The sequence below is a fragment of the Cydia pomonella genome, chromosome 3 (genome assembly GCF_033807575.1).
Source record: "Cydia pomonella isolate Wapato2018A chromosome 3, ilCydPomo1, whole genome shotgun sequence".
Classification (NCBI taxonomy): Eukaryota; Metazoa; Arthropoda; class Insecta; order Lepidoptera; family Tortricidae; genus Cydia; species Cydia pomonella.
The window spans coordinates 12,616,518-12,644,389 of NC_084705.1; the positions used below are offsets into that span (position 1 = coordinate 12,616,518).

Here is a 27,872-nt window from a genome sequence, read left to right on the forward strand (position 1 = left end):
ATTAGATATATAAGGTACACTGATATTTTCACCAAAGGCTAGAAGCTCGTGAAAATCAGTTTTTTAAGCAAGTGGATGGAGTGGAGTGGATTCAATATTTGTTTTTAGCTAGGTACTGAGCATGGAGCTGTTTCAAATAATTTTGCCAATATCTTAAATTGGTTTTGTATAAATTATTAACCTTTAAATTTAAAATTAGTAGCTAAGTATCTTCTACATAACTAGTATACTAAACATTTACAATCACATCGTAGTCGAGCTATGTTTTTGAGACCCGCATGATCAAGTATGTATCTCACAATTAATTTCTTCATGGAACTTTTATATGGATTACGTCGAAACATAAAAATAATGGCCATTTTATTATGTCCAAACGTACGGGCCGGCTGTAAAATAACAGAGAACATCATGGGTGTAAAACAAAATAGATACGTGTTTTGAAATATTACATGTACCTAACACGAGTAGGTCACAATGTGAATAAAACGCAAACGTTTATGGAGAGGAAATTATTATTCTTCTTTATCCGCAAACTATAGATTCAAAAAATGTCTTTAAATTTTACACTTTCCAAAGTGTGAAAAAAAAAACGCCTCGGAAAGTACTGAATCTACATAATCTGTTCCTGGTTTGTACTTGCGGGCTATTCTTACTACAATAATTTTGATTACTGCAACATAAAGTCAAGTCTCCTCGTCGGCTGGACAGTAACTTCTTTGATGGTTGCTATGTAGTGTCGGAACTATAACTTACGTGCGCTTACATCCTCGTGTCCACTAAATGTGACATGAGCGTACGTTTTATGTGAAATGCAAGAAGGCAGAAAATAATATTCGCTTACATAAAACTTGAAGATGGTGACACGTATAAACTTTACTGCCCTACTTATTTTTATTAACCAACTTAAGAATTTTTCTACATTCTCATATGATATAAACGGTAAGTTTTACTAATATTAAAAGGTTCGTACTTACTTATTGCTAGAACCACATTTATTAGGGTAGGTATAAGCTTATACAAAATATCGAAAGCTAATATTTATTGCCTGAACAATAATCAAATAGAAACCACGTGTTTTTTCACAGTGATATATCTGAATGATAGAGGCAATAAATTTGGTATGTTTTTTATGCAAAAAAAAAAACCTAAAACCGTTCTTGTTTTAAATTGAATCGTCCACAAAAGCCATCAGGGTCGCCACCCGCAGGATTTGTCAGTTTACTCTGTTGTCATTTATAACTGTCTGCGAGCGTTTTAAAATGATATTACAAATTTCACATATTAAATGAAAGTGTTGAAGCGCCAACGTTTCTTAGTAATTTGGAGCTTCGCCAAGAATGATAATTATTGTATAGTTGCAATATATAACATAGTTCAACTTTACATCTCAAAGATGGTTTTTAATAACAAGTCCATTTCTCAAATATATTAAAATAATATATAACACGCAGAACTATTAGTTAGGTCATATTTTAAAAAAAATCCATGTCGACTGGCAAATCATATTACTTTTTGGCAACCGGGGTTTTTTACATAATTTGACGCCGCTGAATCCGAATTTGCCGGTTGCCCTATTGAAATCTTGACCGGAAGTGAGATATATAAGATGGCGTCCGTTATTACCCTATTTAATTTTTATTTTGGTGTTGCTATTGTTTGTATTATTTTTTTGTTTAGTTGTGTGTATTGTGGCAAGCGAATAAATGGTTTATCTATCTATCTATCTATCTATCTATATAATGAGTTCCTTGTATAGAGACTCACATTTTTTTAATATATTTATTTGTAATCATTGTTGAAAGAAATAACAGTAATAATAAGGCGTATATATTATTATAAAAAATATATATTTAAAAAACAAGAGTCTCCAGCCAAGGAACTCGTTATGTAGGGTAACAATGGCCGCCATCTTGAATATCTCACTTCCGGTCAAGATCTTGATCAGGCAATCAGAAAATTCAGATTCAGCGGGGTCAAATTAGGTTAAAAAACTCGGTTGCCAAAAAGTAATATCATTTGCCAGTTGCATCAAGAAGGAGAATATATTGGTAAGTATGTACATCGAATTATTTTTTCAAACTAATGATTAATAAAAAAATCTGCCCGGTACACGAAAATACTTACTTTTAATTAATACATTTATAAGTTATAACGATTATTAGATATAATAAAAAATAAATAAATAAATTACAATCATTCAAAATACTTAAAAACTAGGGAATATATTCATTATAAATGAAACTTAACCTAAACTAAACCCTAAAAACTATTCGAACAACCCACCCCGCATCGTTCCCGGCGCAAAGGTGCCCATTACGCTTGCCGCGTTTCCGCGTTGAACCGCGATGGACAATCTCTGCGCCAGGAACGACCCGGAGCGGGGGTCGAGACCTCTCTCCCGCAGGCGACGCCCCAGCTCCCTGAGAAAAGTTTTACCCTCCGCGCACCAGCACCCAGATGTCTCCACAGCAAGGGGAACGAACAAGTACTTCGATAACCCCGAGTACTTGTCCCTCTTTAGGGAACTTTTAATTATATCTTAGGTACCTATACTACCTGTCATAAGATTGATAGACTATAAAATAAAATACTTTATTCCAAAAACGTACGCATTAAATTTTTAAACTAAGTAATAATACTTAATAAGATTTCTAACTGTTATAAGGATTTCTAGAAGGCCGTTTAAGGTGCTGTGTAATTTGAATCGAATAGGCTTTTGTTCGTTTCGAAAACCTTCCGATAAAGGGAATCCTTGTTCTAAAAAGGCATCTATAAATGTGACCGATACGTACCTAAGCAAGACAGAAATAAATTGGACTACACGATTTATTGCCAAATGCTTTTAACTCGAAGCCTTTTGAAAATGGTAAGAATAAGCTGCAGATTTTGAACGTCTAGGCGAAATTAAATAAAAATATGTACCTGCAAAAATCATAATATTTATAAAAATAGGTACTATAGATGTTCCGCGCAATTAAGTAACTTAGTGTTATTTTTTGCATCTTTTCGTAATGTACCTAAGTAGGTACTTAGTTATTAAATTCATAGGTTAGCGTAGCGTTATGTCTTATGACACATTTCGCTATCTTTGCAGAACGCGAACTGGCTGGCTACCTTTCCACATTCTAAGAAGTGATAACAATTTGTGTATTTGAACCGGTTTAGCATAAAATAAGACATAACCATGACCATAAATAATTATAAATAAAATTAACCGTTTAGTATAGAGCCAAGAGCGGGTTGTGCAGCTTTACAATGTTTATGACTATGGTAGTGCTGTAAGCCGTAGGTAACGACGTGCTTCATTACTAAGTAGTTATTATTTACGTCGCCCTTTACATCAGTTTATGCCGCTGATACTGTAAACTCGGACACGCAAACCTTATACGAAAAAATATTATTTTTATAGCCAGGTTCCTTGAAAGACTTGAATAAGGAATGAGTTTCTTCGGGTTCATAGTACACTGCAAGGAGGTAGTAAAATAGTAATAAAACTAAAAACTGTATACATTAATTTGCTATATTTTGAGTGTCTGCTCTAAAACACAACGGGATTTAAAAATATTGAGATTACAGTTCAAAATGATTCTTAAACAGCATTTTTAGGTGCATTGTATTCTAATACTGGTTAAAATTTTGAATTATTGGAAAGTTCTAAAGTTACTTACACTATGATTACATATTACACTACAACACGAATTTATATATAAATATCACAGTCAAATATTTTTAAGCTACGAATTGTATTACTAAATGAATCTAATATGGCAGTGAAATGCGTGGCTAAATCTACTTTACAGATATTTATGAAACAACCTCGAGTGTGTTTAGGCTAGATTATAAAAATGTTGTTTAGAAAAGTACAGTACCTATTGTTTTTAGAATTGTATATACGGTAAGGCTAGTCTTAACTGTTGACTAGAACGTAGGTAGGAATTAGGAGTATAAGTAGGCATTACTTGTATTAGGTAAACATTCGTTAAAAGGTACAAACACTACAATTGTTCTACACCACTATTTGGCGCCTTTTTCTCTAAATATTTTTTGTTGTGTTGTCTAAGGTTTAACGTGACATTTGAGTTGCGACTGCATCATGGTTGCTGTTCGAGCGTTGACGCGGGCGATTTTACTACTTAATACTGAAATTTTTGCGTTTTTGTCGCGATTTGATCGTCCAATCAAATGGAAAAACGGTGCAACAGCAACGCTGATGCAGTGACCATTCGAATGTAACCTTTACAGTGATAGTTTATTCAATGGGAATTTGAGCTATGTAATACAGCTACGTATATTAACAGGCTAAAAACCTACTTAACGATTACAAAATTCGTATTTTAATAAATTCTACAAGTAAAATTTTATTGAAAAAGATTGTAAAGTTTATTTTTTGTACAAATGGAAACGTCATGTATTTTTATTGCTCAACTTTTTAACGGAAAAAGATTTTAAAAATCTGGACCTAGTCATTTCAAAAATAAATATTGATTTAAATACCACAAAAAAATAATGATTCTTCGGTTCAACGTGCAATTTAGTTTATTTGTTGTTTTCTGGACTCTGCAAAAGAAAATAAAAATATATTATATACATACCAAATAGAGTTGCATAGATATTATTTACTTCAGAACAAATCTTTAGTATGGATTGAGGAAACAAATCACTACAAACATTTTAAGATGAAAGCGTACAATGAGATTATCACAGGCAAGTGTATACAAAGTGGTACAAAATATAGTAAGTGAATAACTGTAATCGGCTTTTGATCGTTAAGTTGCTTTACTGTCACCAAGGGTTGTCATAAATATATTCAATTTACCTCATATGGTGGCGGCGGCAGTATGTCACACAGGTTTATTTGACAGCCTTGTTCCGAGCGCGCCACATTTGAATGTCTGCCTGTCTGAATGGGGATTTTGAAACTGTTCTCCCTCCCTAACCAGTGCCACTGCGGGTAGTCGTATTCTAAATCGGTAGCTGGACACACTTTACTTTTGTCCTGTCTGCTTCTTGATCCAGACCGATTAGTATTGCAAGACGCACAATCATCCTCCAATACATTTACATCATTATGAACATCATGCCTAGGTTCTCTGTAATCTTTCGTTGATCTACTAGAAGTACTATGGCAACAAGTAGAGCACTCCCCGTTGGAATACTGAATGCTCCCGTTGCACGATCTAACAATGCTATTGTTATGAGATCGCCTTTCTGAGCAATTCCTCAGGTCTCCGATGTCGTTATTGTCCTGTGGAAAACGATATTTATCGTTAGTGCAGTTAAATTTAATTCCAAGTATTGGATTCACATAGTAACAAATCGAGTGTGTAATCTTATCTGAGTCAACATGTGAGTTCCCACAATGCTTATCGGTGCATACCTTGAAATTGAGTTCGGTGTAAATAGCGCTGGACGCGTACGGTTCGGGGGGCCCACGTCGCAGTCTGTCCACACTTGACGCGTCTAAGCCCTGAATGGAGTTCTGCGGTAAACAGTATTCAGGCTCTACGTTGAGTATGTTGCTCGATTGTCCCGCTGTAATAGATAATCCAACGTGATTAAATGTCGCAAGGAATCTAGGACACACTTTTTGTTGTAAATGGAAATGATAAGTATCTAGTGCAGATTTCACTGTAAGATATTAAGCAACAAATTCCATATAAGGTAGAATATCAATTTTAGTATACTTACTATGCAAAAGACTCTGATGACAACTGCTAACTTCTAACGTCGGGTCATTTGAAGGAGCGAATACCGCGCGATCCCGGAGCCAGATCGTATCTTTATTCAATAGACACTGTTGAGCCGTGACAATCGATTGACCTACAATTGGGTTCAATGTTTAAATTATTGCTGTTGATATCAACAAGTTAGGCGGCGCCGGATCGGTAAAGCGCTCCCACGATACGGGTATAAAACGAAAGAGTACGTGGAGCCTTAGACAGAGATATAGGGAGACTGAGGTAAGTAGGTTAACACAAAGATAAGTTGACACAGCGTCCATATCTCACAAACTATAGACGCTAGAAGTATAAAGTCCCAAGAAAAAAATGCTTTATTTTCATTCTAACCAACTTCATCATACATGGTTTAGGCCTCAGATGAGGTTTTACAGTGGTTTGAACTACAATAATGATCAAAGTATGTTTCTCGAAATTTTTTCTTTAACAGTTTTGGCATTATTTCGACAAATGTTTGAAGCAATCTAGCAGTGCTTTTTATCATATATGTGGAACTATCAAGGTAAGTCCATGTTTTGTAAACTATTTTTTTTGTTTGTGTTTGCCATAGGCTGTTCGTATCCCGTGGAAATATTTTTAAATTTTATTTTAGCATTTTTGTTATAGTCCGTCCGTTTTTCTAAGATCAAGTACGCCATTGTAAGTGTATGGCGAACTGGATTTTGAAATCGGACAGGATATACCACTCTTAACTAACAATTAGTTTATTCGAAAAAAAATTGTTAATCATGTAGCATATTTTAATTTTTTTAATTACAATCAGCTAAGAGACTAAATTGAACATCAACATTCTAAATTGACCTGCGGTTACCGGTAAAAATATGTCACTGACACTAGTTTTCTATTTATTGTTGCAATTCATAATTTATACCTATATGTGTCAATTACCTCAGTACCTGTTTCAAGTTACCTCGTTATTAGGAGAGTTGAAACAGACTGGATTGATATGCTACTATCGATACTAAGAACTATTTAAAACATTTGTTTTGTATGTTTCAATAGTTCTTAGTACACTATGGTATTTCGGTTCTGGGTGGTTATAGGTTACGAAATTTGCAATCAGATGATACCAATTTCATAAATCTAGCTTCTAATAAGAAAGAGTTATGACCGACAAAGTAAAATTTGTTTCAACTCTCCTTGGTCTGCCCTATTTGACTTATCACAATTACCTACTTCTAAGGGGAATGTGAAGTTGCAACGCAACTTGCAATTGCATTGCAAATATATGATGTTTTTGTGGAGACTTTAATGAAATAAAGTGAATAATAAATGACATAAGGTAATTATTTCAGTGCCTTTATATGTCAATGAATTAATTAGTTACTAGTAGCTTACCAGCAGACTTCTTTCTTTGGATTCCGTTGCGTCGCCTGATATAATACACGCTGAATACACCAATCACAATAACAGAAGACAGAATTAGTCCAAGTGCGATAATCCAAGTCTCATGGAAGATCGTCGATATATTCGAACCTTTTGGTGGCTCAGTTCTGAAAATAACAAAAAGCTGTATAATACTTGTATGGATATTGAATAAACTAGTTGAACTCGAACTTTCGGACAATTTGCGGACAAAAGGCATCACTATCGAGTTTTTATGGCTCTCGTAAAAGCAACATGAGGATGTGGTGTAGTTTATGATTAAACTACGCGTAAAACTTAAGCTCTTGACTCATCGTAATATAGTAAAAGCAATTCACAGGGCCCTTCCTGTGAACTTTACGTATGTTACCACTTGATAAACCACTTGAGAACAAACTGGGTAACCGTATTAATCTCATCGTGGCGAGATAAAAAGTAAAACTAATGTTTTTGTTGTTTAGGTACTTGAGCTGAGGTTAATGTGTAAATTTTTAGAGCTCCGTACAAAACTTTGTTGGCGGAGCTCTTATGGGATCACTTCGGTCTTGCAAATCGATTAAATGCGTTTTTTTTTTTATTTCAATCGAATGTGTAGGTACAGAAAAGTAGGACCAGATATGTCTCAACTGATATCTATTTCTTGATTGAAGATATATAGGTATCTTGGACTGAGTTAATCTCACTAACGGTTCAAGAATGTTAAATTCTCTAAATTCCAGATTGGAAGTCTTGTGACAAAAAAAATATTACTCTTTTTGTTACTTGAGTCAAGGTATACATATTGAATAGTAAACCATTTTTTTTTTTCAATTATTTGTTATTGCATCAACAAGAAAGTAAATCTTGACCCAAAATCTAGTACAAGACATTTTATGTTTTGGATTAAGACCTTTTTGACCTTGCTTATATCGAAATTCGAAAACATCTAAACAAATAATATACCTTGGTTTAAGTCAAGACCTTATAACAATAAAACTGGGTCCAGATTACACGCGGCGGCGTAAGTACGCGGCGCGTTTACTCTTCTAGTTCACTCGCCACCACGTGTAATGCCTAAACATAAAGTTGAGGTTTGGAACGAGGGCTAGCGACAGTAACTAGTCATATATCTGGTTTTAATTATAACTTTGTAGTTGTAGTAGTACTTACTGCACGTATTGTCTCTGGGTATGTGTGGGCAGCATGTGAAGATGCGCGGGCGCACTGAAAGGCCCGTGGCCGCGACGTGTGACGGCAGCGGCGCGCGCACTGTAGCGCCCGCCTGGGCGCAAGGAGCTGGCCGCAGCCGCTCGCGTGCGCGCGCCTAACGACATTTGACCTACCACCCGACCTCCAGCAGCCCCGCCGACCCGGATTTCAATCTGTTTAAAAAATTTGTATCTTGATGTCTATTAACCTTTAAGATCTACTTCAGGTGGCGTTTCTATTGTTTTATATGAGTGCCGCGATCGGTTTTAAAAAAACAGGCTCCGCGCTGCTTGCGGAAAATACTGGAATGGTAATGTTCAAATGTTTCTTTACAGTAGTTACGTAATACTACTCCGTTAGCTAAAATATGACACCGAATTAGTGTAGGATTTTAAACTTTTAATTTGACATATAATATTAATATTGCTGCCATCACTTTAATATTCATTGACATTCATTAAATAAATACTTATTATAATACTTTGACAAGTTAATTCAATCAGCATTATTGTAACGGTGCATTGTTAACGTTACTTTTGTTAAAGTTACAAAATTATTTTATGAGACTCACTAATAGGTTACTATAGGTAAAAAACTTAAGTAATTCACCTGTTGTATGTAGTTGTGACGTGTTCGAATAGACATTTGTTTTGTTTGTGTGTGTCTTTTAAACATGTATTGTCTATTCGAACACGTCAGCACGTCACAACTACATACAACAGGTGACTAACTTAAGTTTTTTACCTATAAACTACTGATACGTTAATTTTATTATGTTACCTTAATTATAATATGTAGACTAGCAGTAATACAATAAAACTGTACTATTATGTGCCCTTACAGGATGTCATGAACTGGCTATATGAAATGTAGCACCTGATTATGTAGGTACATGACAATGCATTATTGAATAAATGACTTACTCCCTTATTCATAAACGTCTACTAAAGTTACGAAGCCGCTAATAATCGTTTGTCCCTTTCCATCATACCAATACGTCGGAAAGGGACAAACGATTATTAGCGGCTTCGTAACTTTAGTAGACGTTTATGAATAAGGGGGTAAATGACTAAATGACTAATAGTAAGTGGTTCTGTGAGCTGTAGACCTCGCGAACACTGAGTTCTACATTTTTATCGAATCTGCTCACAAAATCGAACATCAAATAAACATTAGGATATACAAAAAAAAATGATAGCTGAAACGGAGATCTTTGTTCCGCTAGATCAATTATGAGCTTGCTTGGTAGCTAATTGTGTTGAATAAAAGTATGATATTAGTTGACATCAATGTTAACTATTTGTTCATTTTCGGGTAGTTATAACATTTATTGGTTAACCAACCAAATACAAAACTGCCTGGATCTGTCACTGAACGACCTGACTTTAACTTGTATAATTTGATCATGTAATATTTTCATCTACCCTTAACTGGCTTAAGGAGCCATTTGAGGGTAGATTTTGTTTACTTTTATATATGAATACCTAAAGATACAGAGTTATGGTTATATTTTTTTACAAAGTGGCGATTATGCAAACACACTAAAAATATTTCAATAAATAAATAATCAGTAAAATCACAATAAGAGGTCAACGATTACACTTCCGCCAAATTTAACGTTGTTATAAAGTTAGATTGATTATTTCCGATAGTTGATTTATTGGTAATTGCTCAATCAAAATGATCAAACGATTGGTGTCGGTAAGTGAAGGTGCTTGATAATAAATGATTATACTGTTGGTTGGGCAGTACACGGCTCAGCGGGTTAGGGTGTTTGAGAAGTCCTATGTACAGTATGTATAGTGGGTAGGTATAGGTACTGTACCACTTAAAATATAGTATTTAAGTACATGCTGCATAAATAAATGACTATTTATGATGTAGGTTTGCTTTATAATTACGTTAACATGCCCTATTCGGTTAGAAAGACCATAAAGAAAAGAAGTCATTACTTCACTTTATCTTGCTTACATTAAAATGAAATTACCATATTTGTCAAAAGCTATCAAATTGTGAGACACGCTTTAAAATCTTTCATAACCATAATGAGTTGTAAAGTGGCACATATTTCCTAAACCGTCGACTTATAAAATTAATTAATCATCAATCTTGAAGCCAAAAAAACATTTAATAGTCTACCGACGAGTAAGCTTCCACTGTAATCGAATTGATTAAAAATTCCTAGTCTAACCGGCTATCTAGTCTATTCTAAATAATTGAAATAAAGACAGTGTTTACCAGGTAGCCAGTGAGTTGTCCGTTCCAGGTTGCCGCAGGTGGTGGCTCCCACCGAATCCACGCCGAAGTCGCGTTTATGACTCCCGCCGTCACCGCCTGAGGAGCAGCCGACGGCACTAAAACGGTAATTACCGGTCAATTACCGTAACTCTATTGAAATATAGAATAATTTATCTTTGTATCAGCGCTAAATGCATTACTGGAAAGTTTGTCGTAATAATTATAATCTCTGTTAGAAGTAACATGAAATAATAGTAACAAATATAATTTTACTTTGTAAATTAAGGTACATTGCAGTGTTCTAAAAAACAGGACAAGATATTTGACTGGAAATAGCGACAGAAAGTGGTTTGGCTTTTGTAATAATCTGCAATGTCACGATCGAACAGTTAAATTTAGTGATAGTTAAACATGTAGCCTTATACAAAATCTGGTATCTTTATAAAATGGGTGCACTACATTTTTTATAATTACTTTTCATATATTGTAGTTTGATATATCGTTATTTTGAATAACGTAATAAATGGCATACTAACGTAATACTTAATTAATGGCAAACATAATGTTATTATTGGTATAATGGTCATAAGGTATATTTACACTTCGTCTAATATACTTTTCCATAATTATTACATACTCTAAAGCATATTATTTGTTCTAAGAAGTGACATCACATAATTATTTGTGTGGCATAATGAGTGCATGACATAAATGGGTTAGGTTAGGTTGGAACTGCGACTCCGCACGAACGAAAACGGGGTCAGAATTCTTTTCGTTTTCTTGTTTTTTGTCCCCAAAAAAGGTGACGGATAAAGCCTTTGAATGTAGTTTTTATAATTTTTCATGTAAAATATAATCTACAGATTTTCTATCTATAGATAGACATACAAATAGGACTCAACTTTTATTTGATAGAAAACATAGATACAAGCGTGACAGACTATTCAGAAACAAGACAACGCAATTAATTTGGACCCAACTACCTAGCAAAAGGAGGGTTAGGTTATGTTAGGACTTAGACCCCCCGTAGAATAAAAAACTTCGCAAAAATGTGGTTTAGGTTAGGTTTGGACTGCGGCCCCCGCATAATCAAAAACCTTGAAAGAATAGGTTAGGTTGGGTTAGGTGGGATGATAATCTGTACTTAGTTATACGGCAAGTAGTACACTTGTTACCTATAAAAAATATGTAAAACTTTACATTATCATTAAATTAAATATGACAAAATATGTTTTACAATATAATATGTATTTATACTTGATAAAATTATATAAAATATAACGTTATACAAAAATATAATATAACAAAAGTCATTATAAAAGATGTCTATATTATTCTTAAAAATTATATTACAATAGGCATTATATCACTGACAGTTTAGATGAAATCACAGTAGAAGAAAAGAAACGTATAATAAAAATTACATTATACCATATAATATTTTTTATAACTATAATAAGCATTACACACCCGTTTAAAATAAACATTTCTTCTGTAACATTGCAACCTATTAATAATGTAGTGTTTTGTTAACCACCTTTTGGCATTTTCTCAAGTCAAGTTAGGTGCTTAAAACGTTTGTAATAGTTTTAAAACGGAAATTACCATCTTCATCGGTGTATCCAGGCATTATGTTCGAAGGTTTTCCCAATAAATTCTTATAGAATGGCAACAAGAACACATCGTACTGCGTATAAGGTAAAAGTCCAGAGAGGATGTAGCTTGACGATCCGCTGTTGTCAACATCTGTTAGAGTACCATTTGAACATATCATGGACTGTGGAAAAGACGTGTTTAATACTATGAATTCATCATCAGTAGCGTTACGCCAATTTAAGGAAGTGCTGTTATACCAAATTTTAACTCCCTCTAAATACTCGTTGTAGTCGGTTAAAACCTGAAAAATAAAGACAAGTCAGTTATTATAATAGCTTAGCTTGAAAATTAGTGCTTATTTACTTATCAAGGTTTTAGAATTCATGTTTAAATCATACTGGTTTCATAATCCGTAAAAAAACAATTAAAATGAGTTTTTAAGATTACCCTTTAATTAATTCTTCATAAAAGTTATTGACACTTACGTCCCAAACGACTTTAAGTGAACTTGAAGATACCGTTTCTAATCTTTTCAATACCAAGACATTCTGTTGCAGAAATTTCCTCGCTTGCACTAGTTCATATTGCGTCATATGAGTGCCTCGATGAAAATCATCCTTAATTTCGTCTTCTTCAGATTTCAATTCGTTATGTCCTTTTCTCAATACGGTGAGATATGCTTCCTGCATAGTGCTACCAGCAGAATTGACAGCCGTGCAAATAACTCTGCCACTGTGTTCAGCTTTCGCTCCATCTAAGTATAGCAAACTCGAGTTGCTTTTCATGCATTCAGGAAATAATAAAGAATCTTGGTTTCCTTCCAATATCCAAAACGTCGTTGGTGTGGGCAATCCTTTAGCCTCGCAAGGAATGGACACCACATCGCCTTCCCATGCGGTAAGATTGGACGGTATCTGTGTGAAGTGGGGTAGCGCTAAAACAGACGGCCGGATTAAAATAGCTCTAGACATTTAATGATGCAATAAAATTTGAAATAGACAGGGTCGAGACGTATAAGTGCACACGCATTTGATCAAGGAAGTGAATGGTGTCCTAAATACTTGCAAATATCTTCTAAAGGTTTTACGACATAGGTAACCGCAAGCTCTTTAAAGTAAATTGGGACATAATACAATTATATAGGTATAAGCATCTTTTGACATCGAAATGTAAAATTAGATAGGTTGTATTTGATGAAAAAAGAACGTTTGGTAGTTGATAATAATTTCCGACACCCCAGCTAACTCAGGAACACAATGCTTACTGTAAACGGTTAGTGTAGCACTAGCGATGCTGGAGCCGGCATGGCTGTCGGCCCGGCACGAGTAAGTGCCCATGTCTGTTGCCGACACGTGTTCCAAACGCAACATCCCGCGCGTTACAGTCGCATGAGCGGGTAAGATGCCATCTTCTTTCACCCATGATATTTTAACATTCGAGTCGAAACTCTGAAAAGAAATAGTACATTACGATTTAATTAATGCAAAATATAAATTTATATTTCTCTTATACATATTTAATTTAGATAAATGTTTTGATACATTACATACTAAACGCCCTAATCAAACTAAGCAAAGCATTTAGGTACTTTGATAGTACGTTACGATAAAATTTATGAAAAGTATAAATTTAAATTTCTCTTAAACATATCTAATTTAAATAAATATTTTGATACATTACATACTGAACACCCTGATCACACTAAGCAAAGGGTGTACTATGTACCTATGGGTTGACGACAAAAGTCAAAATTAAAACATTAACATGATATTGATTGAAATTGAAAGCAATAAACGGATTTTTACCTGGCAAGTAAATTCGACAGTCTGCCCAATTAGAGCTGTAATATTACTTGGCTTAACTACAAAGTGAGGTCTCCTTAAAACTATTAATGCTGCATGTCTCGATTGCCTTTCGCCGGCTATGTTGGACGCCACACATCTGTACAGCCCGCTGTCGGTTGGCAGGGTTTCTAATATTTTTAAATTACCACTTTCCGTTACGGTCACCCTAAAAAAATGATAAAAAAAATAAATCAACTTTATTACATATACCGACTAAATCGTATCCAACTTACAAAATAAATCTTCTTGCTGAGTCACGGTTATACATTTTTATGATAATTAATTTACTCATGCACAATTTTTCAAAGCACGTTACACAGCCGCATTAGAATCGCATATCAAGTAGCATTTAATAAATACCTTCCGTTGACTTCCACGTCATATAAATTCCCATCTTTCAGCCAATGCACAGATGGCTCTGGAACTCCTTTAGGGGGAGAACATTCCAGGACCGCTGGCTCGCCGGCTGCTACGTGCACGTCTCTAGGTTCCACTCGAAAGTCGTCACGAATCACTGAAAAAATACCTTCTTTTTAGAATCCTGCCTAATTAAAAAATGTTCTTCATTCAATATCAAACCTACGAGACGAAGCGTTAAAGTTTTACTTACCAGCAACGTTGAGAGAGGCATTGCGACTGACAGCCTCGCCTGCCAGGTTCCGTGCCACGCACCAATACACCCCCTCATCGCTTTCCTTCTTGCCTCGATTTACTCTAAGAAGGAAATATATCTGACCTGTATAATTTATTAGAAAAGTACTACCTACAGTTTACGATAAAAATGTAACAAAGTATAAAACAAATATAAGGAACAAGTATTTGTACAGGGAGGGGACTAGTAATAAGGGGAGTTTTTGTCGAAAGGTAAGTTATTTGTACATTCTCTAATTGTATTGACCCAAACCAAACAAACAGATGCGTATTAATTTACAAAGTTTACTTAGTTCAACAACAACGTCAAAGTTTCCTTCCACTTACAAGAGACTAGTACTTTACTTATAATTAGGTTATATCGCTCATTTGAGTAGGACAGACACAATGACTTGCAAATACAAGAAATTATTGCTTACAAGAAATTATTTAGAACGGGTCATTACAGAAAATATATAAGTTCATCCACTGATTTTGAAAACGGACAAGACCATAACTAAAATACACAAGACCAATGGAAAATGGGTCAATTGTGTGTTTATACATTACATGCATTTCTAATAATAAAAATCTTTGGTACCTTAGAAATAGTAGCCCGTCTTCCAATAGTACTCTATGGCCATCTTCAGCCGGCGGTAGAGGGGTGCCATCTTTGAACCACTGGACTACAGGTTTGGGTCTTCCTTCCACCACGCATCTTAGCGTAGCGGGCTCGCTGCGGCCCGAGACCGTGTTTGAAGGGTGCTCCTTGATGCGGGGTGCACGGTTTTGAGCTAGGAAGAAATGATAAAGAGGTTAAAGATTTTATTGTTTAAAAAGATTATATGGTTATTGTATACAGATTTTATTTAAATTTTATCGTAAGAACTTCAGAAGTTTTATAGCTAATAGATTATTTCAAATAAATATAATGTGAATAAAACAGTAATGAAACGTTTGAAAACATAAGGTGGGGTAAGAGAAACTATGAAGGAAAAGAAACAAAAAAAAAATGTAAAGATCTTATAAACTGAATTAAAAAATGATAATTTTAGAAATAAATCTAAATCATAAATAAAAACTTAAAAATACTTAAGAATTAAATTTAGCTACTTTAAAGAAAACTGTTACAAACATATAATATTTTTATAATTTACACGAAAATGAGGTAGAAAGCATCCAATAAAGCTCATTCAAAATCCTGCATTGAATGTAAAGTAGAAAAACGCCTCAAAACCAATATAAAATATATTAAGTAAAGTCAAAATCAAAACATCGACATTCGAAAGAAAAAGAAGATAAAAGTGGGGTAACATGTTCGGATTTAGTTTTACGACGGTAACATCATGTTATAGTTAAGTTTGAATACAAAAGGCCTACGCATAGCCCTAACTTCTCCTTTTAGTTGATGTTATCTCGCGGATGACGGTCATGTATTTGGAGATGACCCTATTGTTCGAACATTATGGCATTCGTTCGAAAGGTCACAAAACTCGACAACGTGGATTCCAATAAGTGATATTCTGAGAAACATTCCTTGTTTAAGTGCAAGATGTCTCTGTGCAACATTTAGTTAGGTTCAGGAGGTCCTGATTTTTTTTCGCGATTTCGGGCTTGGTCCCATAACTCCCATACTAAAAGTTGTTTAGTATGAACTACATATTCACCCCTCAGATTTTGGTCAGTGATAATAAGAACATCCTGTATATTTTGTTAGGTACTTTTATTTTCGACTTAAGTAAATCGCTCTAAGCCACAACATATACTTGGATGTCTTCATAACCTCCCACGGACAAACCTATCTCGAATGCCGCTTTGACGCCGCATTTAGATTAAGCACAGATAACGCCAGGTGTATTGTAATAACTTGTGATTTATTTTTTCTGACCCTCGAAGCGCGGTAGTTCCTTTATTAATACTTGTCAGTGTCACTGATAACCCTTACAATGCTGCTATCTTGACGTGTTTGTCTTTTGTATAATATACGAGGATACGCCTGATTGCGAAGTTTTATGTAGGGACATAAATATGGGATTTTTAAATACCTATATTTTTTATAATAATTATAGCATTAACACTTGTAAATTGGTACCATTGACGCTACCTAGAAACCCACCAAATTAGGTACCATTTGTAATAAACTCTTCACTATTTATGAAATTTAAAACAGAGCCAACACACGAAATATCAGTTAATTATGTACTTGAAATAATTTTATATACAGTACCTACTACTGTTCGTACACCTATAGGCATCATTTCATATCCACTATATGAATGAATTAATCTATAATGTGTCCATGCAAAGCACCTATCTACTTATACACATCACAAAACACTTAAAATGAAAATTATGTATTAATTCATATGAACATTAATAATATTATTAGATATTAAATAAATAAATAATTGATTGATTAAACTTTGCATATTCTCAAAGTTAGTGTAAGACTGTCCTGGGTAATAGTAATATTAAAATGTTTCGTTTGTGACGAATTTTGACCAACTACAGCCTAGTTAATTAAATACACACAGTAGTCCGAGAATTCTCATTCTTAAATCATCAACTTCCTTGCATTATCCCAGCTTTTTTGCCACGGCTCTGGGAACCAGAGGTCCGCTTGGCAACTAACACCAAGAATTAGCATAGGCACTAGTTTTTGAGAAAGCGACTGCCATTTGACCTTCCAACTCAGAGGGTAAATTAGGCCTTATTGCAATAAGTTCAGTTTCCTCACGAATTCCCATTCCTAAATACCTATCATATAAATAATACACCATTGATCTGCTTCCATTTGTTTGATTACGGCATTGCATTATAGCGGCAAAGTTATTTATAAACCATATACCTAATACGTAGTTTGGCAGGGTTATTTCTTACTTGGGAAAATAAATCCAACTGTATTTTCTATAAGTTACCTATTTTACGAGCTTCGTAAAGAACACTAAAAACTTAACCAAATATACCTGGTGCTCGTAAAATTTAGCAGTCGTCTACGTATAGTGATATAACATGGTCTATTAAACTTAGAATAAAATTTGTAACTTATGCGACAATGCGACGCAAAATACACAACGCAACAATATGATTCCTACTAAAGTTAGTATGTTTAATGGGTTTCAAAGATTCTTCGTCGCAGATGGCCGCAAATTACTTTACAACACTTAATAAATCCCATACCAAGATTATTTAAAAAAACTTCGTAAAGAATGTCCACACGTGTCTTTGACTACGGTCGATTTGTTAAAATGACGCCGACTCCTTATCGGGGAAACATATGTGTTAATGTTATGTTACAAAAAATGCAACAGGAAAGTTCACTTTGGGATGTAAAACGACTTATGGCAGGCACTTATTAATAATTCGGACTACATTTCGGATTTAAAAAAAAATATTTCAAAACTTATTTACTTTTCTCAAAATATTGCTTCAATAGTTATTTATTTTTACAAGGGGGCAAAGTTGTTATTAAACCGCTCGTGCTAATATTTATACCCGTGATTACTGATGTTATAATTCAATTGTTTTGTTGTGTTAATTTTAATGCCTGTTTTACCACAGCATAGATGGAGCATTTCAATTTACAGATGCGTAGTGAGTAAATACTTAAATCCACTAAGCCAAACGCCGAGTGTAACAGATTAAAAACTTACTTAAAAATTTAGGTACTCAGTATTTACTCACTACGCATCTGTAGTAACACCTACAAGTAGAAAGAGATCGATGTTGAACACTGGTTAGGTAATAAAAAGCATTTGCTTTTTATTTATGTACCTATTTAGGTACATATCGAGGAATAAGGGATATACCTACCTACTTTTTATAATTAAGTAAATAATTAATACCTACTGGTGAGGTAGCACGGTACTACCATACAACATCAATGAAATGTAAATGTTAGTCATAACTTCAATTGGAAATAGATCCATGTTGAACATCGTTTAGGTTGTTTCCATTAGACAGTTGCCGCATTCGGTTCATAATTAAAGTACCATGAACCAATTAACAAAATGTAGTTTCGTAGTGTGCGTTAACAACACAATGGTGTTTTTTTATTATTTAACGTTCGTTTTAATTAGTGTTAACGCTTGCGTTAAATTGGTAAAAATGAAACGGCTACTGTTGTTGTGGAAATCCGAATAAAAAACTAGTAGCCTAGTACGCATTGGTTAAATACATGTATATTAGGTATGCATATTGATAACATTAAAGTCATTGGATTAAAAAGTTTTTATTGTAGGTAAAGTTGACGAAATATAAAGTGAGTCGATCTTGTTCAAACTTGTTCGAGAGATCGGCTCTCTTTATATTTTGTCAACCTTACTTTAAAAATGTAAAATAATCGTAAAATTAAAACCTTTAATGCTGGTAATCTATTTATTCAATTTTTAGCGAAAGACGAAAAAGTTACCTCAAGACTACACCAAAAATTATACGTAGTTTCAAAAGTTTCATCCATAAGAACTGTCTAGTTTAGTTAGATGTGTTGCTTTTAGCATGAATTAATAGTGAAGCAGACCTTATTACGTGTTGCTTTGATGATTCATTTGTGATATTGTTTTTAAATTTGCATTATTTATTTACTTATTTAACTAACACCTTTCACTACCTTACGTGTCACATTTTTGTGAGGCCTATTTGGAACATAATCGGAATAAATTAAAATCGCTTACGTGCTTACATCAATTCGATGTCTGGTAGTCTGATGATTAAGAGGAATTCCTAGTTGCGATTTTTCCATACAAACGCTCTCGACTGATTCCTCCCTGGATTTTTAACCTAGAGCAGTGATTTTTTCAAATAAGATCAATATCATCAATATCTGTGCCGCTATGTTTTGCTTTTTTGGATTATTTTATTTTGAAGAAAGATACAGCGCCTCGAAAATCGCAAAAACAGCTCAATTGAATTGGCTGTAAAAAAAGGCTCAGTATACAAATATGACAAAAAATATTCAAAAAATCAAAACATAGCGGCATAGATTATTTCTTCCTCTTGCAGTTTCCAAAATTTCATAAAGATTGATTGCGTTTTGGAGGAGGAAACAGTCGAGAGCGAAACCTCGATTTTTGAGTTTTTTGCGTGTGAATTTCAGTCCGAGCTGCAGTTGTCCTTATCGCACGAATTGGAGGCGGAGACAGTTTCTAAATATACGTACACAGAAGGAATAGTGATGGGCATAACATGTTAATGGTTAAAATGAGAAAAAATATACCAACAACCAACAGTCGATCGCCCTAATATAACCAAAATACCACGTAGTTCTAAGAAAAGGGTGCCATGTGTTTTCACAGTTTTTAATGTAACAACTATTATGTACCATGGTTTCGCAATAAAGATTTATATTCTATTCTATTCTAAAATGTACCCGTCATGGCCTGTCACTTCAAACCGTTTTTTTGTATTTTTTTACATTGCAGGCCATGTAGTGCTTATGTTTAGTAATGTTTACTATTTAAAGGCCTGTAAATAAAGCTAAGTAGGATAATAGGTACAACCTGCTTATTTTGATTAAAACATCATAAATACCCATTAACAATTTTATTGTCGTGCATTGCTCACACTTGTGCGTCACGAGTAAACCACTAGATAGCAAATTTACATTACGGCTAGCATAAGGGCCATTTTGAAATGCGGCGGTTCAACGATTACGGTATGTTGGGATAATACCGGATGTGGGTGAAGAACGTAGCAAATTCATTTCTCCCTAATTTGGCTTTATTTTTTAATGTTGGCAACATTGTGTAAGGCGCCATTTCATTGCCTCGACTGCCAGTGTCCCTCCGCCGCTCAGGGATGTCGGGCTTGTGCTATGCGCAATCACATAGAGCAAGGTAAATTTCGTGTATCCGATCTTCGCCCTGTAATTTATTTTGTGTATTGTGATGAAAATGTGTTTGTTTTTGTAATTGTGTTAATGTATAATTTCGTTTTAGATGTTTATTTATAAAACAATCCAATCAAAAACAGACCTAGGATTGCTGTAGACCGATATTTGATTTTGACCCTTCCAGGTAAAGATCGGAAAGAAACAATACGATCTTTACCCATTTAAAAAACAGCAGTGATTGTCAAACTTTCAATTTTATGTTTCTGTTAATTAAATAAAGAGTATTTGTATTGTATAGGGATGATTATACATGTTGAATTTTATAACAAAATCTAGTAAAATAGATAGCAAATAAGCAATTTTTCGCAATAAAATGAATATTTAAATACTATATGGAAATGATTAAAAATACAGGACCTAAAAGTTTTAATAGTTTAAATTTTTTTTTAACGTTCAAAAAGGAATTAAGTAATAGTTACATACGATCAGGGGGGCGACACTTAGAAATGTAGTTAACATTAGTAAAGATGGCGGTGACTTCTATTAATGGGATCCGATAGCATACTTTTGCGTAAAGCTGACTTCCGATTATGCAAACTACATCACCAGATATCACTATAAGATTGATAAAATTTAAAGGCATGAATACAACATTAAGAAGGTTACATATACCTCGTATGTCAAGAGCAAGACTTATCTTTATTCATAATGTTGTTACCTAGCAACTGTTGTTTACTGTCAAAAAAAAATTAAACAGATATGATTGATATTAACTTATTATTCCTCTATTAATTTTAAAGTGCAGAGCATAGTAAAGTCGGAGCAAGCATTAAACACGAGTCATATTGAAATAGAGAAATTATAAACCCAATAGTTCCAACGTTACAAAACCTGGAGGTTTGAAAAATTTACAGTATCCAAGACAATGCAGAGAGGTTTAGATATTTTCGAAGATAAGAAGAAAATACCATCATCATCATCAGATAAAAACAAGCGGTGATTATTTTAATTTTGTTTACGACAAACAAGTCCGATGAAACTCTGATAAGTTTATGCAATCTGATTCTCGAAGTAAGACGAGATAGAGTGTATCTATGGAAGTACGTGTGTAGACAAGACATACACCCTATGCCTGAAATTCATTAGTACAAGAAGAAACCGAATAACGACATCATTACTCATGTGTTTATTTTAAAGAATATCTGGAGCAAATTGTTTACGGAGCTAGAGAGCGAGACGAAATTACCAGGAATTATCCTAACATACACTATATCTGTCCTTACTTTACCTCCGGAATATCTCGAATTCACGTCCAGTTGGATATTAAAGTCAAAGAAGAAACGCTCAGTTGAGAACTAGCCAAGTCAGTTATGAGCACATGAAAGAGTTCTAGGTCAGACTGAGACACAAGTCACAGAAGACGAAGCTAATGCAGCTTTGTACATAAAGATGAACATAGGTAAAAAAAGATTAATTCCAAACAAAATCAGAAGCTGAAGTACTTACAACACCTAGTCTATTACTATCTTGTATACAAAATTGAAAGCAATAAACATATTCTTGCATTACTATAAAGTATGTTTTTTTTTATTCCATTCTTTTTAAAACTTTTCCACCTAATATTAGATCTACTTGGGCGGTTTACAAGTTAGTATTTTGTTTAATATCTTGTAAACAGAAAAACTATGAAAGTTACAAGAAATCAAACAAAAAATAACATGTACACCGCCGAAGTAGACGTAATATTATGTAGTACGAAAGTACCTACACATACGGATGCATATGTAGATGTGAACGCACGCATATAGTTAGTTTCGGATACAAAATAGAGATAGCACTTCGAAATTAGTTTCCTTAAAATGCTTCAAGAGGGCTCTCTTTTCCTATATATTGACTTTACTTTTTGCATATGATCCTTACATTTTATCCAAAAAAAGATTGTATATCAACTATATATATAATTGCCATATTTTACCGTCAAAATCGCAATTGTTAGCACATTGTTTACTTATCAAATTGCCTTATGACAAAAGTATCAAAGTTTGAGAGCCCCAATTTTACCAAATTTTTGTATCAGGGTTAAGATCGGATACAAAAAAACGAAAAATAGAACATTCGATGACAACTTTTAAGTTTGTATTGTTGGCTGCAATTTATATACGTAGGAGAAGGCTAAACACCGGACCTATTTCTTTGTGATACTTTATTCTCTTTCCATTAAAAGCAACTTTTATTCACCATCCGATGTTATCCCCTGATGGCAAAACACTCGTTACCTTAAAAAAAAGTATGTCTCATCTTTACACATGTACAAAACTAAAACCTTTATATATTGAAGATTACCAAAATTCAGGCCGAATTTACGGTTATTATTTAACGATTTGCTCCGTACTTCAAGAATCTGACACGATCTAGAAAATAAAATTAGCGAGTTCTCTTTTGGTCCCAAAATTGTCCGGCATTAACCCAACATACCTTACCCAGATTGTCATTGCGATACGTTCTTCAATAAGACGGCACAAGTTTAGCCCCATCGTACTACTACTACTATTTAGATTGTAGGTTAACCATACCTACTTACAAAATTTCACAACACACCATGATCACACCCAACTTATTAGATAGATAGATAGATAGCATTTATTGGTAAAAAATAATATTTTACATGTCAAGTAGCAAAAAAATACATTAGTTTTATTTAAAAGTAATTACATTACTAAAAATTACATTTTATAAGTATTTACGTTTTCAGGTAAACCCATTTCACATATAATAATAATATATTTAAGTAAGTACTTCTTTAATCAAAAAAAAGTCATATACTTGTAGACATGGAAAAAATTAACAAGAAAGTATATCATATTATATAATTGTGGTACAGTATTAATTTATATCGTTACAAATAGGTACAAATGCAATTACAAATGAAAAAATCAGTCTACATGTTGGTTGTTCCCTGTGAGGAATTCGTCAATAGTGTAATAAGCTTTTTCTATGAGTAGCTTTTTTAAATTAGGCGTAAATATTTAAATATTGTCACGGATAGGTACGACGACCGAAGCAAGGACATCATTCTTTTTTGCAGTCTTTATCTAAATAGTAATTAATAGATACAGTATAATATAATAATTAAAAACAATATTATGTGCTAACATCAAAAACAACTTGCATCGAGCAGCGCAGGATGAATTCCGGCCGGCTCGCCGGCAATGTCAACGGAACGGCGCGCAATGAGTGAGCGCTCACGTCTCGCATCTGTGTGCGCGCACTCACACTTAGATAGCTCCCGCTCCCGCCCACCGCAGCGCGACAGAAACATAGCTTCAAAAATTCGAGATTTGAAAAGTTGCTCAGCTAGGAATTGCTCTTAAGAGTATAGGGGACGACGGATCATGCAAACGTAGTCCCCTTTTTCCTCCCTGGATATTGACATAATGGAAAATATTTTTACACAATTCATTGTAAGTTTATTAACATAGTGTGTGAATGTTACCGGTAACATTCCCAAAAGATGGTAACATACGAAACTCATGATTTATATTAGATAAAATAAGGCTCAGAAGTTATTTTCTTAGTACAACAAGTTATGTACGGTCATAGACTTTAATCGTTGAACCATTTAGGTTAGGGTTTACTTTACATTGGAGATGTCATAGCGTTAGTATTGACAGTCAAATTAGCTTAAACCGTAAGTGGGTCAACAATTAAAGTATTTTAAACTGTGCCTACGTTAACGCCTGCTTTCTTATGAATTTCGCGAACCGATAGGTAATTTTTCAATTGTAACAGCTGCATGACAATACTTCGGTTTGTGGATTAGTCGGGCCGCTTCTGTGCCTCAATTTTGAAACATCTTCAGGCCTACGATGCTCTCTAAATGTTTTTATTATTTGGTTCACGTTTGACTTCGATAATTTGAACATATTATTTATGATTTTTCTTAGAATACGAGTACATTTTACTTAACGTTTTTTTGTTAAACTTGTTTTAGTTTGTACCATCTACGCAAAAATACGGTTTGTACCATCTACGCAAAAATACGGCCCAATAGTCCATTGATATTTTATACCGCAATTTTAATACGTCTATAAAAGTTTCGGATTCGGCCGAAACTAGAACCAAAACCGAACCTTCGGTTTCGGTTTCAGCAAAAAAAACATGGTTCTGTCGGACACCACTAAATATGTACCTTTATTCTTATATAAAAATGTAGAAAGCTTATTTTATATTTGAATAATTTAATTTATATTTTTTTATTAAACTGTGATCATTGTTATATAAAATGTTGATTGTCATATTTTCACACTTAACTTTCACACATTAAACTGATGTATACGCATATTTTATTTTATTTTAAACAGTTAAACATTATTTTAATTATTATTTCCAGTAGGTAACTTTGGAAAAATACCTGGGAATATTACCGGTAACATTGGGAATTTACTCTATCAGAGAATCCTTGACTGTTTTATGTAAATAATAGCATTATTATTTATTTAAGTATTTAACACGAAAAAAACGTATACAATTCTAATATATTTTTTTTTCAAAGTTTCTCAATGTTACCGATCGGGGGTAATATTACTGGTAGCAATACCAGGAATATTCTCACTTTGAGTAAGTTACCCTTTACTAAATTGACATGTTAATGTCATGCCGGACAGATAGTTCGAGATACTAAACGATTTTTTTTCTTTACAACTAAAAGTGCAAAATTTCCATACTTTATTAAAAACATCTATTTTTGATAATCTTTCGTATTTTTATTGATATCAATAACTATATATATGTAATATTGCATTTCGTTGTATAAGAAATAAAATACAATCTGAACAATGTATATATTGTCAATTTGAATTTAAATTTTCGTTCTAGTGTTCCAAAATTTCAACCCTCAATGTCAATTTAGAATGTTGAAATGAACAAAATTAAAGAAAATGCTTTTTTCACTCCACCCTAATATACATACGAGTCATACGACCATCCGGTCATCGATACTTACGGTTAAAACTATGACCGCAAATTTAAAATAACTAAATATTGTTAGGTACTTTTCCCCTACTTCTTTTTTTAGAATATTTTATTACACATTTATAACATTTCCCAGGAAAATAATCACAAAAAAGGCGTTTCATAAAAAAATATTAGGTACGTTAATGCCTATCTATTATGTTCGGAACTTATGTACGAAATATCATCTGATATTTACCACTAGCTTTTCGGTGAAGGAAAACATCGTGAGGAAACCTGCATACATCTGCGAAGAAGTTCAAAGGTGTATGTGAAGTTCCCAATCCGCATTGGGCTAGCGTGGGGACTATAGCCCCAGCCCTCTCGCGCATGAGAGGAGGCCTGTGCCCAGCAGTGGGACGTATATAGGCTAAATTATTATTATTATTTATTATTATTTAATGCCTAACTAAAAAAGATAACGTTTTTGCAGCTAGATTTTGCCTACCAACAAACAACAAATAACATTGTTCATTTCAAATGTATTAAATAAACTGATGGGTGCAGAAATTTGTAGCGGTAACTTAGACTATACGAGTAATATAAGGTAATCGGAAATGAATTAATAAACAATACAAAGAATATTTATTGATTACCTATCTATAAAGCTTGCTTAATAAAAATATCGGTGTCTTATGCGACCATTGTATTACGATACCCTTAATATTAACTTAGTTTAAAAAAAAAACACAGCCTAGCTTAACTTTTTCTCCATGGTTGTAGAGAATGCTAGCCCTGATGCGTGAAACGTTTTAAAACTCCATTTAAAGGTTTCAACAAAAACGGCACCAGCACCGCCTCACTCCGTCGGCTCTAACATAAACGAAGCGGTTTCTTGAAACTTTACTCCATAAACTACCAACTCTTTGTTTCTCGAGCTCAACCTAAGCAAACTTTTAATGTAAACCCATATTTCTTAGCGTCACCAAAATAATAAATCAAAATCCAAATAAAAAAATATTTACCATTGGTTCCGTTCAGTCCAATCAAAAGCAAATGCACAAGTACAAAGAACACGAATTGGTTTCTTCCATTTATAGTGTTATCGCACTCATTAGCACCAACATCCACCATACTGCCACTGAATTACACTTAATTTTCATACCATCGATTAAATTTACATGTTTATTATTACACTAGTAACACTTTTCTCACTCGCATAGTTACTGCATTAATAGTTACTTTTTATTCCAATAGGATTCCAATTTCAAATTTGAAAAGTTCGGTAAACAGACGCGGCATCGCGTTCGAACGCGGCGATCAGTCGTTGACGCGACCAGCCAGTTACAAGTCTTGCGCCGTACTATCGGCCTCCCTCCCTAGTTCGGCCATCCCATCTCTGTTTACTCTCTCCTAAATGGGGGGATACAAAGGCGCCAGCCGATGGTTTTTCATGAACTAATTCCACTCATCAGAAGGAAAACAAATTCATTAATTCGTGGGAAATGGCTTAAAGAATCGATATTGGGCTCCCTCATACTACTGAGATAGGGATGACCTTATAGATTTATACGGGCTGAATTGAACTTTTTTGTTTGAAGTAACGTCACTTTTGACACTGATATATCCGATCCATACCGTATCTAGACCTAATATTAGACGTATCTTAAAGTTCGAGTCGGACTATTAGATAGATACGAAAGGAAATCGTGAGATTTCCTTATTATGTAACTTCATTTGACTGAAGAAGGTAGATAAATTAAAAATAATTATACATATTTTCAAACTTGTGTCTTTATACTCTTTAAGGAAACTTCTAATAAATTGTTTAATTTAGTGTTCGTTATTAACACATAGAGTTATTAACACCCGCTTGGCAAGTTCTCTTTCGGTAGTCGCTTTCCTCTATAAAGCGGGAACACGCTGGGATCGGCTACAAGCGTAGCGCTACGAAAACATTGGCAGCGAACGTGTTAAAATATTTTAACTCTCTATTTATATAATTAATAAGTAATAGGTTTATTACACTATATTTCTTGCATTTCAACATCAGTGGGATGCAGTACAAGAAAATTAATTTCATATTCATATCCTACATGAGGAGCAGATCGAATATGATAATGAGCAGAATGTTTTGTATACCACAAATTAATTCTAAACGCTATGTCAAAATGTCTATTCAATGTGAATAGAAAACAGCACCAAAAAAAGTAACCCTTAAATTCAATAGGTAGAGAATCAGAAAAAGGAAATGAAATAATATACGGCTTATTCGACGCATTTGTCGAGTTAGCGCATGCACACCGGGCGGGCGCCGACAAAGGCCAAATAACGAATAAAAAACGTTCTAATTTCAAACCGGTCACCCCTCCCGGCGCACGCGCATCCCTAGCAGTAATGCTAGGGATGCGCGTTATGCTGAAGAGGTCATTCGCAGCTTGCACAATAGCGCATGAGGGGGAAACTAACAACAGGACGTGTGATTTAATTCTA

At 34.1% G+C, this 27,872-nt stretch overlaps 1 protein-coding gene across 1 annotated transcript; it reads right to left on the minus strand.

The window, feature by feature from the left end:
• Positions 1-3,504: 3,504 nt before the first annotated feature.
• On the minus strand, positions 3,505-27,030 carry LOC133516073 (protogenin-like). The gene is made up of 15 exons (XM_061848786.1): positions 26,405-27,030; positions 15,201-15,393; positions 14,580-14,683; positions 14,330-14,483; positions 13,931-14,135; positions 13,390-13,573; positions 12,611-13,059; positions 12,135-12,426; positions 10,530-10,645; positions 8,253-8,464; positions 7,077-7,231; positions 5,689-5,820; positions 5,378-5,532; positions 4,817-5,245; positions 3,505-4,557 (listed from the first exon to the last, which is right to left on the minus strand). Exons 1-15 carry the CDS (start codon positions 26,511-26,513, stop codon positions 4,537-4,539), a joined length of 2,910 nt encoding a protein of 969 aa, XP_061704770.1. The 5' UTR covers positions 26,514-27,030; the 3' UTR covers positions 3,505-4,536.
• Positions 27,031-27,872: the final 842 nt, after the last annotated feature.

Excerpts from the sequence above, each read along its gene's own strand:
- LOC133516073 (XM_061848786.1), bottom strand. The coding sequence starts at position 26,513 with ATGGTGGATGTTGGTGCTAATGAGTGCGATAACACTATAAATGGAAGA. Across the intron at positions 12,427-12,610 it reads CACTTAAAGTCGTTTGGGAC|GTTTTAACCGACTACAACGA; the intron begins GTAAGTGTCAAT and ends TTTATTTTTCAG. Across the intron at positions 5,246-5,377 it reads ACACCGAACTCAATTTCAAG|GACAATAACGACATCGGAGA; the intron begins GTATGCACCGAT and ends CGTTTTCCACAG.